Here is a 15,238-nt window from a genome sequence, read left to right on the forward strand (position 1 = left end):
ATACTTTCTACTGTTTACATTGCATATTCTTCAAATCAATAGATGTTCAATCACAAATAATTCTAATATTTTGTTTACATTAAACAATTTTACAAAAATCATACTTCGTGTTTAAGTATCTAAAAAAATTCAGCCAAATTTTATGAATTTCCGTAATTTCAGGTGTGGCAAAAAAAATTCTAATAGCAAAATTGAAAACCCTACTTCTAATAAATATTGAATTTGTGACCGATGACAATATATTTTAAGAGAAATTAGTGGTACAGGTTTGTAAATTTACGAATTTTGAGGTATGCTGTGCCTAAGGAAGAAAACGATTTGTTCTCCAGATCAGAGATGACAACTGCGGAGTGGCCGTTAGGACAATCTCAATGGGGATTTCATGAAAGTTTTATGGACATTAAATACTCTAATATAGCACTGTATTGATGAAGAGAGATGATAAAAATTTTATGGGAGTAGACAGAGTTTTATGGGGATAAAACTTTTCTGCACTGTTTCTAAAATATGGGTGAATTGAAAACTAGGACATGAAACTTTCCGTGAGACTAGCCTACAAAGAAGATCATGTTCTTCGTTTTCTGAATTGAAGCAGCAGCATGTTCAGTCGCCACACCTCACACGCTTATATATATTTAAACAAGGCACCCTCTATTGAGCTTCATGTGAACTTTGGAGGAACCGTTTGTACCACAGCGCGGATGACTTGGGCTTTCTTTCCTGTGTTTGGTAGTCAACATAGTGAAGTCCAAACCGGAGGGTGTATCCGTATGTCCACTCAAAATTGTCAATGAGAGACCAGATGAAGTAACCTCGAACATCGGCGCCGTCCCTATCAATTTCACTCAGATACGTTAGCTAGCAGGGAAACAGTTCGTCCACCGTCCACGCATGGATGCAATTAATCAAGCTGTGAACTTTGAATTGAAAATGCAACTGACCTGATAACTTTGGCAAGTTTTGTGAGGTAACCATCGAGGTACTGTATCCTACCCTGGTCGTCAAGCCAATCTTCAACATGGTTGTAACCATCTCCACCTTGTGCATAACCTGAATAAATTAATTTTTTGAGTTATTATTGTACTTTGCAACTCTGAACGTCGTCAGGGAAAATTCGGAACATGAAAGCACTGCAAGCTGAATTAATAGATGCACCATTTTCGGTTATGAACATGGGAAGATTGTTGTATCTCTTCATGATGTAGGTGACCATCTTCTCTATCCCGTCAGGAACATCGAAGAACAGTGGCATAGCTGTCTGCACAAAATGAAACGCCAGTCAGTCAGAACCTCAATCGACATCAAGTAAGCATGCATATCGATATCAATCTGCTTATTACTGGAGGTCCGATGGGAACTCCATTTCTTTCTCCGGTGTAGGCCGCCAGCGCATATTGGATATCCTGACCCGATGGGCAATCTGACGTGAACATGCAGTCCTTCACGTACAGAGTCGTGTAGTGGTTGATCCCGATGAAGTCCAGCTTGTAACCCAGCTTCCTCCTCTCCTCCGGCGAGAAGGTCGGCAGCTTGGAGCCCAGGAGCTGTCGCATCTCCGGAGGGTAGTCGCCGTAGATTATCGGATCAAGAAACCTGCAGCAATCAATAATCAAGCGATAATTGGAAACAAATTAAACGCTCCCTCATCCACTGGTGTTTTGCATGCATTGGGTGATCTCTAGACTGTTATAAGTACCATGGAACACTGAAGGCCAGTGCCCGTTCAGTCGCCATCCGGTCCACTGGTGTGTCCGTCTGTGGAACGAACCAGAAGCCTGCCATCACAATGCCAATCATGCCCTTCTGCCTTCTCTGCAGCAGGTTTCAACCGAAAAAACAGGGAGGTTGAGTACGTTGTGAAGTTGTGGCGATCATCATATATATCTGGTTAATCAAATCAAATACTAGCTAGTAATTAACCTGGTACTTCCTCTTGTAAATCTCGACGGCAGTGGCGTGGGACAGGACGACGTTGTGCGTGGCGACGTAGGGCTCGGCGTCGGAGTTTCCCTGGGCACAGGAGCCGTACGGCGGCGAGCAGCGCCCCGGCGGGTAGGTGCCGAGCATGTAGCCCTTGGTCACGGCGACGTTGGGCTCGTTGAAGGTGGCCCAGTGCTTGACGCGGTCGCCGAACACCGCGAAGCACACGTCCGCCAGGTAGCCGAAGTCGCGACGGACCTCGGCGCTGAGCCACGCACCGTACCTGTCCACGAGCTCTTGCGGGATGTCGTAGTGGGCCAGCGTCACGAATGGCTCTATTCCTGCGCTCCATCCAGCAAAAAAACAAACGTACGTGTTGGAATTCAGAATTCTCATTTCTCTCAGTATTGATGGAGCTCACAATGGATATGATTCAACTGATGAGAGAGTCCACTGTCTAGTTTACCAAGGTTTATGTTTTATTTTGTTACGGGAGATACCTCTGAGCAGGAGTGAATCGATGAGTTTGTTGTAGAAAGCGATGCCTTCCGGGTTGACTTGGCCGAATCTTCCTTCTACCCTCGGCAAATGAAACATTTTATAGGGGTTAAGAAGATATTGCAAAGATTTCATCGAGTATCGACTGAGAAATTAATGACGGAAGTTTTGAAGCACATATCAGGGGTGTTTGGGACTGCTCGGTAAAGTTTGTGGAGCAGTCCCAAACATCCCGTAGAATAAACTCACTTGGAAGAATTCTGGCCCATGATATCGAGAATCTGTAGGCGTTCGTGCCGAGAGAGTGCATGAGCTCAATGTCATCCTGCGAAGAAGCAAGATTGGGGCACTTAAGGCGTAATTTATCGAAAAACAGGGGAATCATTTTTAGTCAATGCAATGATACTATTGTAACATTAGTACCTCGTAACGATGATAGTGATCATCCGCGGTATCCCCGGTGCTTCCATCTTCGATTCTTCCTGAAACATAGCACTATTACTACTACTATATATGTCACATATATAGTATATGGGTTTGCAATCCATGGCAGGCGCAGGACGACGGCAGTTCAGCTTAACAGAGTGGAGGTAGCTCTGCTCTCGCTTGGAAATTGTATGATTTACCTGGTATGTGAGTGAAGACATCCCAGTTACTTAAGCTTTTGTTGCCCTCGAGGTACGCACCTTCGATCTACAAGTGAAAACAAGATTACATCGGTCAGCACGGCTTACGAACAACTCTCTCTCTCTCTCTTTCCTTCACCATGTCCATCTTCTTAGGTAGTATAATCATATCAGTAGCAATAATCATCCCTCAGTCCTGCTGTGCAACGCAAGGTACGTGGGTCTGTAATCACTAGAGCCCAAGAAAACCCAGTAGGAGTACATATTCCAGCTTCCTCGAGACAGAGAACGACCGATGGATAGATGGTCCATGCGAATGCGATTCTGCCTAAGTTCTCCACTTCTCATCCGAATAACTGAAGAAACCACAAGCGCCTGCAAACGAGAGATCGAGGTCGATGGTGGGATCACCTGGTAGGAGGAGGTGGCCGTGCCGAAGAGGAACGACGCCGGGAAGTCGCTCCTGCGGACCGCCACCGTGGCCCATGGGAGATCGAGCAGCCTCAGGAGGAGCAAAGCGCCGGCGAGCAAGAGCCGCCGTGCCTTGGCCCCGCCCGCCATGCACACCACACCAGACTACTTTACTCTTGGCTCTGTACTACGACGTTGGTGGGGTGGGTGATCACTGATCGAAGAGGACGGCACAGCAGTGCCTTTTTTCCCATCGGTGCAGGACATATATAGGCAGGAGGATTTTTAACTTTTTTTTTTTTTGTCCTCCTTACGGATCGCACTTCGTTTGTTATTTTTATACGCGCTCGTATACAGCTGTCATCATAAATTTATCATTTTTGCTGAGAAAGCCTACAGAGCATATGAAATAACCTTTTTTCCCCTGTTCCTCTCCCTCTACTCGCTGACACGTGGACCCCGCACGTCAGCTTTGTCTTCAACCTCCGGCCATCACAACGCAGGGAGGGAAGGGGGAACTCGTGACAGGCAGCAATGGCGCGCGATGCGGCGCCGATAGGGGCCGGCGGAGGAGCGGGAATGGCGGGGCACGGCGAGAAGCGGCGCCGGACGGGAGGGGCCCACGAGGAGCCGGAGGAGGAGGACCGCATCTCAGACCTTCCCGACATCCTGCGCCTGCAGATTCTTAGCCTGCTGCCGCTCAAATCGGCCATCCGCACTGGCGCGCTCTCCTCGCGGTGGCGCCGCCTCTGGGCGTACCGCTGGCCGGAGCCATCCTCGGAGAGCATCCGCCTCCCGCCCGGCGGCGGCGCGACGGGGGCAGTGGCGGTGGCGGCGGCGCGCGCGGAGGCGCTCGCAGGGATCGACTGCCGCGGGCGCCGCCGTGTCGACGGCTTCTCCCTCGCCTTCCATGGCGGGCAGCTCACGAGGCGGACCTCAACCGCTGCGTCCACTACGCGGCGGCTTGCGAGGCCGAGGATCTGCACCTCCACGTCGACGGCGGCGCGGGCGCCGGCCGGGGCTCGCGCGGGGGCACGCGCCGCCTCCCGCATGCTCACCGTGCAGTTCCCCGTGGAGAGCCAGCTGCTCGCGCGCCTGTCGGTGCGGGGTCTCAACCTCACGGCCATCGCTGTCTGTCACGAGTTCCCCTTCCCTTTCAACGTGCTCACCTCAATAACAAAAACACAGGGGTTCACTGTTTACATTGGCAATTATATAAAAGTACGTATAAAAGTGTCAAACGAATAAGTGTCATTCGTAAGCACAGCAAAAAGTTAAAAATCCCAATATAGGCCAGCTGAGGTGAGGTGGCTGTGGTTGCTTGTCTGTCCTGTGTGAACCGTGGCGGAGGGAGGGAGAAGGTGAAGGCGTGGCGCAAGGAGCAAGAGACCAAGAGTTTCGTCCAGCCGGCCCACAAGTAAAGCGCGAGATGCTGCGGGCACTTGTCGGGGTACAGTAACCGTTACTGGAGAACCGGGACATGAGTCGGACTGGACGAGTGCGAAAGAAGAAAAACAGCGACAGCGAGCGCGCGCGCACGACACGATCATTTACGGAAAGCATTTTCAAGCAGTTAGTAACCATTCCTGTTTTGTTTTGGTAAATTTGCTTTTCCACTAGTTTTTTTTCTCGTCATGTCGCTTTCCACTTGGACGAAGTTAAGGCATGACCGGTCACCCGATTGGAGAATCGTGCCACCTTCTTCTTCCTCGCACGCCCACCCCCACCGCTGGCCGCGTCGCCCACCTCCCCGATGCCCTTTGGACGCCTACCACTCACCGACCCGCTACGAGCGGTAGGGTCTCGCTAGAGCCGCGGAGCTCCAGCGAAACCCTACAGCCCACTGCGACCTCCTCCTTCTCCAACCCTTCCCCCCCCCCCCCCCCCCCCCCCCCTTCCACGCCGCCATGGCCATGGGCACCCTTGCCCCAACCTGGCTTGGCCGCCTCATAAGCTGCTAGTACCCTACCCGCTGCCCTCCCACCGTCTGGGTGGCCTGCCTCCTCTAAGCCCCTTGTAAACTTGCTGGAGTTGATAAAGAAGAGAAGGAGGGAGAGAGAGAAGAAATGGATAGAGAACAAAAGGAAGAAAAGGAGATAAAAATAGTGGGACCCATCACGTGCTAGATTGAGCGGTGCGTTGAACAGCTGAAAAAGTCGCCCTTCGATCCTACGTAGACGGTAGATGAACCGGTGCGTGGCGTTGGATAAAATCACGACCGTCTTAAAACAAAGACAATACCTATTATATTACCTAACTGGACAAGAATCATCACGAGAAACTACTTAGTAACTTGGATGTAGTGTCCCAGTCGTTCTAGATAAGCTGCACACAACAGCACACCTTGTCGACTTCGTACTTTTATGTCATTCTATTCGCTTGATCGTTTTTTTTTTTTGACTTATAAACCAGTTGATACTGTTTTGGCTAATAAACATGACTGATACGATCACGCGAACATGATGTTAGCAGATGCTACTTCTCGATCTGTCTCCCTAGTCCATCGTCGTCGTCTTTAATTTTCCGAGGGGCACACCGCACACTGGCACGTATTCGGTCGGTCGGTGTGCCGTAACGATCGCTGAAAAATGGAAAGTAAATATTAACCTCGCCCCAGCCACAAGATTCAAGTAGATTCCAGATGCTGTGTACCGTACGCGTGTGACGGTCGCAGTGAAAGCAGCAGCAGTGCAGCAGCCAGCCAGTCATTGGCGAGGAATCTTTCCCGCCAATCTCAGCAAGGTGTCACATCGCAGCGAGTAGATCCCACAAGGAATCGCGGCCCGCCGAGCGAGGTGTACATCGCAGCGAGCTGATCCCGTCAAACTAATAAATAGCGGATAGAAGCCTCTTCCAAGTGGATTAGTATCTACATAGATGGATAGCGGATGTTATTATAGCTTCCGGAGTAGCTTACTCGCTCGTTGGTTTCAGCCAGGATTTATTAGTGAGCTAACAATGTTTTTCTCTCACAATAAACCAGCATCAGTCGGACTTATCAGCCCAGAAATCAATCAACGAACAGGCCATCTGAATCCAGAAGATGCACCGCCGGATGGTTTTCGCTAAAAATAATTCTGATTATGTTAAGTGGATATTTGAAATGAACTATGAGGTGAAGCTAAAAAAATTGTTTTTTCTAACTCAGTTTACGCTAGAGAATCCCTTTTAGTTAGAATCACTCCTCTTAAAAGATCAGTTCCGCGAATAAGCTAGAACAGGAGGAGCTAACACGCCCTTATATCAAACGTTAAGTTCCAGCAGTGAAATACTTCATTCGTTCTAAATTATAAGTCGTTTTGATTTTTTTGGTATATCAAATTTAATATGTATCTAGATATAATCCCCGTTCGCTTCACTGAAAAAATAAGCCAAAACACTGTTTTCGGCTGATTTGTTATGAGAGAAAAATACTGTTACGATTAAACAAACAAACTAAAAAGTATGGATTATAAGAGAAGCGAACACCACCCATATATGTAAACAACCATTGTCGCGAGCCATGGAGTTGAGGCGCTATGCTTCGAGTGCCCCGAGTAGCCGTAGTGGTAGCTTCTTTGTGTTTCTTTGGTCTTGTTGTTCCTTTTTTAAATTTTGTGTTCTTTTAGTCTCCTATAAATTAAGTTGGCAACTCTCGCTGAGTTTTCAAAAAAAAAAAGTAGTCAAATTCTTAGAGCATATGCCAATATTATTAATATGATGTTTGCTTCAAATAATTAGACCATGTTTGGCACATCTCAACCTTATCATTGAAGCTGTTTTTTTTTTTTTTTTGCAAAAATAGCTTCACAAGCAGCTTTCTCATTGAAGATAATCTGTTTTAGAAAAACTGTTTGGCAAAAACAGTTTCACGTGATGGACCAAATGAATAAAATAACTATAATACAACTTGCTTTTTTCTATTTTTTCTCACAGGATTTTTCCCCTTCGCACGTCTTCTTCACATGGGCGTCTGCGCGCTGGGAGTTGCGCCTCGTGCCTTCCTTGCCGCTTTGCCCATGCCCGACGGAGCCGCCCGCGCCTCCTCCGGGCGGCTGCGAGCCTGCTCCGGCGAGCTGCGCCCCCTTGCCTTCCCCGCGGCTGTGCCAGTGCCCGGCGGGACGTAACGCCCTTTCTGCATCTTGCTACGCCACCGACGGTGGAGCGATTCCGCCGAGTTCGCGACGTTGCCCTGGTGCTGTAGAGCCGCCCTACTCGCGCTTTCGTGGACCGGAGCACGAGATCGAGAGCTGCCCATGCGCCTCCCCCAGTGGCGTTCGCGTCCTCGGCACGGCGCACAGGCGGCTCGGCCCCGCTCCCCGCGCGCCCCGTCCCCGTACCCCCAGCGGCCACAGCCTGACCCTGCGCCCCGGTGGCTAGGCCCCAGCACCGCATCTCCGGTGGCCGCGCCATGGCCGGCCGATCAACCCCGCGCGCGCGCAACCGAGCCTCGGGCAGACGGCCGCGCCCGCGCACCGTCTCAGCGACCGTGCCCTGGCCAGGTGACCACGCCCGGGCCTCGGAGAGGAGGTGGCGCTCGTGCCTAGCTCGGCAGCAGCGCCTGCGCTCAGCCTCTTCTCTGCACTCCACGCGACCTGCTCTGAGGACAAATCGGAGACGTACATAGACTGGGGCCCACTTGTTTCAGATAAAGCTAGGAAAAGTTTTTTTTCTTCTTCATCCCAACTCATCCCTTTATCAGGGGAGAAGAAAAACAACTTTATCCATAAAGTTATTCTAAAAAATAGTGTTTGGCAAAAAAAAATAGCTTACAACAACTGACGAAGCTGTTGTGAGCTATAAGTTATTAGTTTATTATTATATTTAATGGCATAAAATCACAAAGGGCATATGAGTTTATATATCTTTTATAAAGCAAAACATCACTACCACATTTCTTTGTTATTTTATAAACACATGCCATCCAAGGGCCCCACCAAGTAATTAATGTCAACATGTCACTACATCAGAGAAGAATTGATTTTTTTTTTACAAAACGATTGGTTGGCAGGATCACTTCTCTCGATTAAGCAAGAAAGAGAGTTTACGTGCAAGAAGAGAAGAACTGAATAAGTGGAAGAAATTAAGGCCCTGTTTGGTCCCAAATAAGTCACCTACTTATAAGTTAAAAAGTGGAAAAAATGACTTATTTTGTTAAACACCACCAACTTATAAGTCACCCCTGCTTATCAGTTTTAAGTTGGTTCACCCCTGCTTAAAACTTATAAGTCACCCTTTTTCGCGTGGGGCTCACATCTTTAATGAGATTATAAGTCATCTACAACCAAACAGGCATGACTTATAAGTCACTAATTTTCAGTCACCTGACTTAATAAGTCACCTACCTTATGAAAACCAAACAGGGCCTAACTGAAAAGTCACGCAAGAGCCCAATAAAAAATGTCTACTGTAGGCCTCCGCTAATGATTCAATGTGTGTGCTGATTTCCCATCCATACTATGGTGCTGCAACTGTTTATGAATTGTTGACTGTTGGTCCTGTAGCCATCGACTGCTATTACAGGCGTTACAGATACTATTTCGATGTGTTTGGTTCACAGAAATGGACGGTAGTACATTATGTCTTCGTGTCGTGGTTTCGTCACCACGGCAAGTAATTAGTGTATCCATGGATGAGCCGATGTATGGGACTTCGATGGTTAGCACTCAAGACACAAATGATGTATATTGGTCTGGGCTTCTAGGCTCTATGTTCAACATCAAGTTCTTTGGGTTAGAATGCTCAAATGAGTTCTTAGAACAAGAGAGTAGGAGATTGCTAACCTAGTTTTGATCTAGGGTTTCTCTATGGAGTCCATTTTTTTGATCCCCCTCTACAAAAGCCTCTGTGCCCTCTCATATCATGGGGGGTTGGGGAGGGACAGAGGAGTAAAAGGAGTGAGGTTCTCGTAGCTCCCTTGGTGGGCAAGAGAGCGATAGGGTTTTGTATTCCTCCGTGGTCGCAGCTGAAACCGTCGGAACCATATGTAACGGTGCCTACAAAAGCTTAGAGCCGGTCGTCAATGCCTGGAGATGTTTTCGCCCCCCTCGGCCTGTCCATCTTATGGCATGCATCGCACACCAACGAAGGAGAAGCCACCCTGAGGGGCTAACAGAAGGCCCCACACCCTCGTCTCTTCTTCAATGTGGAGGCAGCACAGGATCATCCTTCGTCGTAGCGTCACGCCCCGGGTGTGACCCTCGGACCTAGAGTGGCCGACATGGCCTCGTGGGAGCGAGGGGACAGAGCTCCGGTAGAGCTAGGGTCACTATGGCTACGTCTATGTGTTAGGCTCCTAAGTTGTGTTAGGGCCTGCCAGAAGATTCCCCCATCACCGTAGGCGACAAGTGGATCGAGACGACGGGGCCAGAGCCCATTGCTGTGGAGCCACCTTGGTCAGCCATAGGCACCAGGGATGAGGCCTAGGTCGCCATGCTTGGAATTTCCCAGGCTCCTGAGCGAGAGAAATGTCCTTTGTCCCGGTCAGGGACCCCTTAACGAGCAACGAGGCTGCCCGTTGGTCGGGTCGCCTTGGACCTCCCAGGCATTTTTCATTATCCAGCGGGTACGCGTGAGCACACCTGCGGGATGTAGCCCCCGAGCCCCTGGGCAATTAGGGGAATCAACCAAGGGGTTAGTCACACTGTCAAGATGCTAATCCGGGGTTTTAGGTAACCCCGATAATAGGTAATTAATAGTTCCCATTTTGTATGATGCTAACCCAAGTTTGAAAAAAAATAGTAGATTTGGATTACCCTTAGTCATTATTTTTGTTGTTGTAAGCATAAACCTGTTGTTGTCTCTTTGTTGCTATTTCCATATATTATGTATGCAACATTATAGGAAGATCTTTAATTATGATGTAGATGGATGCAAATGAACTGCAAAGGACTTTAATTATTAGAGCAGTTGCCATTTCTGCTGCCACATTTCATTAAGGAGGATAAGAATGAAAAGAAAATTAATCTTGTATGCCCGAATAAGTGATATGGAAGAAAGATGACATACTAACCTTTTGTATCTACCATAATGATGATATGAGTTGTTTGTGCATGTTGAGAATGAGGAGAGCACCATTATTTTTCCTCTGTGATACACTGAAACAAAGAGGACTTCTTTCTAATACTATCCATTGTTGCATCGAGGAACAGCTAGCAATGTTGCTTCACATAATTGAACAGAATGAGAGGAATATTGTCATAGCCAAAAACTTCAAGAGATCAGAAGAAATAGTCAATCGCTACTTTAAGGAAGCACTCCATGCTATAGGTTAACTTCATGATGACGCGCAAGAGTGTGGCGGCCTGGAGCTCCCACAGTAGACACAGCGCCCCACCTCCCAATGTCTGCCCCCACCCCCTGAGACAGCGTCTGCCCCCACGTCTGCACCGATGTCTGTGCCAGCGTGAGGAGGGCCGGTGACAGCTGGTGCGTCGACCAGACTCACCTTCGACCTCGGTCACCGAGGCCACCGAATTTTTTACTATTGGGTCCTTTTTTTGAAAGTTTCTCACAAATAGACCCTTGGCGGAAAGAATTCAGGAAATGGACCCTTAGCTCGGCGCCACCGTCACTGGCGCTGAGCTCCTAGGCATAGGGCAATGGCCTACCAGGGGCTCGGCGCTAGAGTGACTGGCGCTGAGCTCGGCGCCGTAGATCTTGGCGCCGAGCCCCCTGCATTTAACCCCAGCCCAACCTTCTTCCCCGAGCGTTCTTCCTCTTCTTTCTCCTCCCTCTTGGATTTTTCTCTCCCCACTTCACCCTACCTCACGAATCGACATATTGCACCTTAAAAACCTTGATTTGATCTGTAGATCTTTGAGAGCAAGGTATACTCGCTCACCTCCTTGTTTTTTCGCATCGATTCAGTATATATTAGTCGGATTTTTGAACCTAAGAATCGTCATCACTTAGGGTTTCATTGTATTCCTCAATATATGTATTATACAACCATAGGTTGATTCCAAGGCGTGGAAAAAGCTAGCAAACCAAGCCGCATGTAGTTATGTTATGGGTTCATTGTTGCGGATGAAATGAGAAACCCTAGGTTTAGGGTTTAATGTTAACTGCTTTTGGTTCTTAGAACGAAATTGGTTGTATTGTATTTATGGTTCTCACTGATATTTTTTTGTGATGTTTTGATTTATGTTTGTTAAATTACATCCATTTTGTTAGATGCAAGAAATGTTTCGGGAGGAGTTTTGGTGAAAACGGGGTCATCCTCGAGAATTATACCCCGACGCGTCTAGCAAAGATGCCTCCATCCCTCCTGACCTTCCTGTCCCTAACTGTGACTGTGGTTTACCGACCCATGTTTTTCAATCGAAACATCCGGACACAGCCGCGCGTTGCTTCTACGCATGTAGTCGGTTTAATGTAAGAAATTGTTTGTACTATCCTTTTTCTTTATTTGTTTAAGTATGGTACTAATATTTTGTTGGAATCTCGTTGTATAGGACCATGAGAGGTGCTTTTTCTTTTAGTGGATCGATGGTGCAGACAAGTTTGACCCTAGGTTCCTCTTTTTCGACGATTGGTTTAGAGGGAGACATCCACGTGAGCACTTCAAGCGGTGGGTTCCACCCCCCCTAACCCTCCGGCAATGATGGCTAAGAAGAAGCACCTAGCCGTAGTTAGATGACTCGAGGAACCTCCTCTGTGCGATTGCGGAGATCAAGCTGTGATAAACCCTGAGAATACATTGGAGTTTGTGTATCCAAACAAGCATGAAGTAAGTGCAAAGTGTATGTGTTAAAATCTTGAGTTGTATGTGTTCATGTACTAATGTCTCATTATTTAGGCGTATTTAATGGCGAAGTGTTGTTTCAAAGAGTGGTTGTATGGTCCTAAGAACCAATGGCCGGAAGAACCGTGGAGGGTTAAGGAAAAGAAGAAAGAACCGGTAATCTATAAAGCACCTCCTGTCATGTGCGAATGTGGTGTAAAATCCAACTATGGCCTAGTCCCTTCGGAACTGGGAATAGGTCATTATTGCGGCCATATGATTGAGTATGATGAGGTTTGTTATTTTTCTGGTAAACATGAAATCGTATTTTGTTTGTTTTGCTAAGACATATATGATATAATATTTCTTTTGAATAGAGCACTAGGAAATGCAGTTGGCAATATTATGATGGTCAAGCTAAGTTCTTGGATGAACTAAAGAAGAGGCAACTAATTGCACGGAAGAGGGGATATGGACCTAACTACGTCAACCTATTCGTTAAACATTACAAAGAAAAGATGCGTGATTTTGCTAGACAGCGCGGTATTTGTAACCCGATCGATGTTGGGCTAAACAAATGGAGATTGGAGAGGCGGATGACGTTAGAGGAGGAGAGGGCAAGGAATAAGGCAAGAGAGGAGACAAGAGTATAGATGCAGGTCTTGAACGAGCATGTTGCTACATTATGTGCCAGTGAGTACTTGAAAACCTTTTTTCGTTGCCTGGTTTTAAATGTAATATAATCATGTTGCTAACTGATTGCATTTTATACATGAAGGGATTGGTTGCAGCGGGGAACATGCTGCAGAGGTGGCTCGTGCAAGGTATGAGGAGAAGAAGTTAGATGGCCATAGATCACGAGCTGGTCGCACCGTTCAATCACCGATTGTGTTGTGTGATGATGGAGACGAGGATGAGGACGACACTGGCAGACTGAGTGAGCTCATTGCTCTAGCAGAGGCAGGCATATAGGCGCAGGAGGCTGAGGACGACACTGGCAGACTGAGTGAGCTCATCGCTCTAGCAGAGGCGGGCATTCAGGCGCAAGAGGCTGACGACGACACTGGCAGACTGAGCGAGCTCATCGCTCTAGCAGAGGCGGGCTTACAGGTAGAGGAGGATGACGACACGTTCTTCACTCAGGCCGTAGCGGCCGTAGATGAAGCGAAGGCCGCTTACTACAAGTGACAGGTAGGTCAGAGCAATGCAGTTGAGCCTAGCCACAGCAACAGGGTTATAGTAGAGGACATGTACTCAGATGATGAGTTGCTTACTCAGTACGTTTTAGACTGAGGATTTGGAAGTGCATTTGCCCCTATGTCTACTGTCGGCACGTAGTTATAGTATTAATATGTTGTGTAATGTGGCATAGTATCGAACTTTTCATTATGTGGTTGTTTTCATTATCAATGGTCTTAATATTCCGCTTAATGATACGGACGTATTTAAATTTGAACACATGCTGCAAAAACACTTAACGACGTACGGCATTATAGAAATCAACACACGAAACACATTAAATGGCATGTGACTACATGTACCGAACCTAGGTACAAAGTTTTCTTTGACTAAACCTAACATGCCTTTGGTAATTAAACCATGCCTTAGGTAATTAAACATAACATGCCTTAGGTAATTAAACTTGGGTACATGTGAAAAAGATAAAGTCATCCTAGTAGTGTGGCCACATAGCAAATTGTGTTGCACCTTCTCCATAGTAGCCTCCTGTTGTTGTTGGTGGTGGTGGCGGGGGTGACGGGGGAGGCCCCTTCTTCTTGTGGTTAGGGCAGGTGCAATATGGATCATTGTAGAGTGCCTCATGTGAATCAGCACCATTGTTGTTGTCGTCCTGTTTGTCATCCTTATAACTGCTGCTAACTTCCCTTCCTAGATCAAAGATACGGTCCTGTAGGTAGTAGATGTACTCCGCATGCGGATAAATAGGTCGAGGATCGACCCACCTACTAAACCCATAGTTTTCTTTGGCCAAGGAAGACTACAATAAGTATGTCGTGTAAGTGATATACAAGACAAACATATTGAAGAAACAAATAGTAATAGCAATTACCCATGCTCATGGGCATTTGAAGAAATGATGACCTCCATCTATTCCCTCGGTGAACATCTGCACTAGGCAGTCCTCACCATGCATGCATTTTGGCCACTCTTCTTTCCTTTCATCGTATCCTCTCAGTGGTGCCTCTTTGGTGAAATCACATTTGCTCTCAACTGGGAACCTCTCATAAAGAGGACCAAGAGGACCCTCCCACCCCCAGGTAGTTTCCTTCCCCTTTCCTCTCCCTCTAGATGACTCTCCAGACATTGGTACTGCAATGAAAGCAAATGTTGAGGAGTGTTCTTCTTCCTTGTTGTTTGTGTGAATGAGAGGGAGTGAGTGGTTATTTATAGGTTGAGAGGAGGAATGGAGGCCTCTCAATGTGCCATGTTAGCGATCCTTGTGCCTCTTCACCTCAGCTCTTGGATCAAACAGTCATAAGATGGATGGTGGAGATAGAGTGGAGTTGTGCTTCCTTGCATGTTGTCTGTATATCTAAAAAGTCTATATCAGTGATGTGATAATTCGATGATGTCCGTGTATCTGAAAAGTCTATGTTTATTATCTGAAAAGCATAGATTCGTTCACTGTTGCTTGGTAATCCTAGATTCTTCTATAAAGCGTATGTACAATATTTCATGGATTATACATGTAATAAATTTATAGTTAATATGTGTACTACATTTGTGCCTTTGTACAAGTGTAGTATGATTAAAGGTTCACGCAAAAAATTCACAAGATACGGTCTTGTATTAGGAGCATCTACAGTTACAAATAGAGACATCAATATATATTCCAAACATTTAATCATCCAACGAGCATAATGCAACCACAACGAATATCACAACCAACATAATATGTCATGCAAAGTCCAAATAGTCCACAATGTCCATACAGTCCCGAATAGTTACAGAAAAGTAAATACAAAATTCACAATAGTTTATAGTAACACCTACCACGTCCCTCACTGTCTCCTACTCTTACCCCTACCCTTGTGACCCAGAGCGCTGGTGCCTAGAGTGT

At 47.0% G+C, this 15,238-nt stretch overlaps 2 protein-coding genes across 3 annotated transcripts; one reads left to right on the top strand and one right to left on the bottom strand.

Moving 5' to 3' along the window:
• Window positions 1-388: 388 nt before the first annotated feature.
• On the bottom strand, window positions 389-3,723 carry LOC136496415 (beta-glucosidase 18-like). 2 transcript variants are annotated; one of them, XM_066492082.1, is made up of 11 exons: window positions 3,456-3,722; window positions 3,045-3,111; window positions 2,842-2,900; window positions 2,668-2,743; window positions 2,421-2,495; window positions 1,921-2,261; window positions 1,697-1,812; window positions 1,341-1,593; window positions 1,156-1,258; window positions 942-1,050; window positions 389-832 (listed from the first exon to the last, which is right to left on the bottom strand). In XM_066492082.1, exons 1-11 carry the CDS (start codon window positions 3,603-3,605, stop codon window positions 652-654), a joined length of 1,530 nt encoding a protein of 509 aa, XP_066348179.1. In that variant the 5' UTR covers window positions 3,606-3,722; the 3' UTR covers window positions 389-651. The 2 variants fall into 2 exon arrangements, 1 of the variants encoding a protein (XP_066348179.1); XR_010769051.1 differs by lacking the exon at window positions 389-832 and having other exon boundaries at window positions 1,450-1,593; window positions 3,456-3,723.
• A 103-nt stretch (window positions 3,724-3,826) lies between these two features.
• On the top strand, window positions 3,827-7,561 carry LOC136495949 (uncharacterized). Its single transcript, XM_066491718.1, has 2 exons — window positions 3,827-4,662; window positions 7,371-7,561. The coding sequence occupies exons 1-2, from the start codon at window positions 3,990-3,992 to the stop codon at window positions 7,559-7,561; spliced, it is 864 nt and encodes a 287-aa protein (XP_066347815.1). The 5' UTR covers window positions 3,827-3,989.
• The last annotated feature ends 7,677 nt before the right edge of the window (window positions 7,562-15,238 follow it).

Source organism: Miscanthus floridulus, chromosome 12, assembly GCF_019320115.1.
Source record: "Miscanthus floridulus cultivar M001 chromosome 12, ASM1932011v1, whole genome shotgun sequence".
In the NCBI taxonomy this organism is placed as follows: domain Eukaryota; kingdom Viridiplantae; phylum Streptophyta; class Magnoliopsida; order Poales; family Poaceae; genus Miscanthus; species Miscanthus floridulus.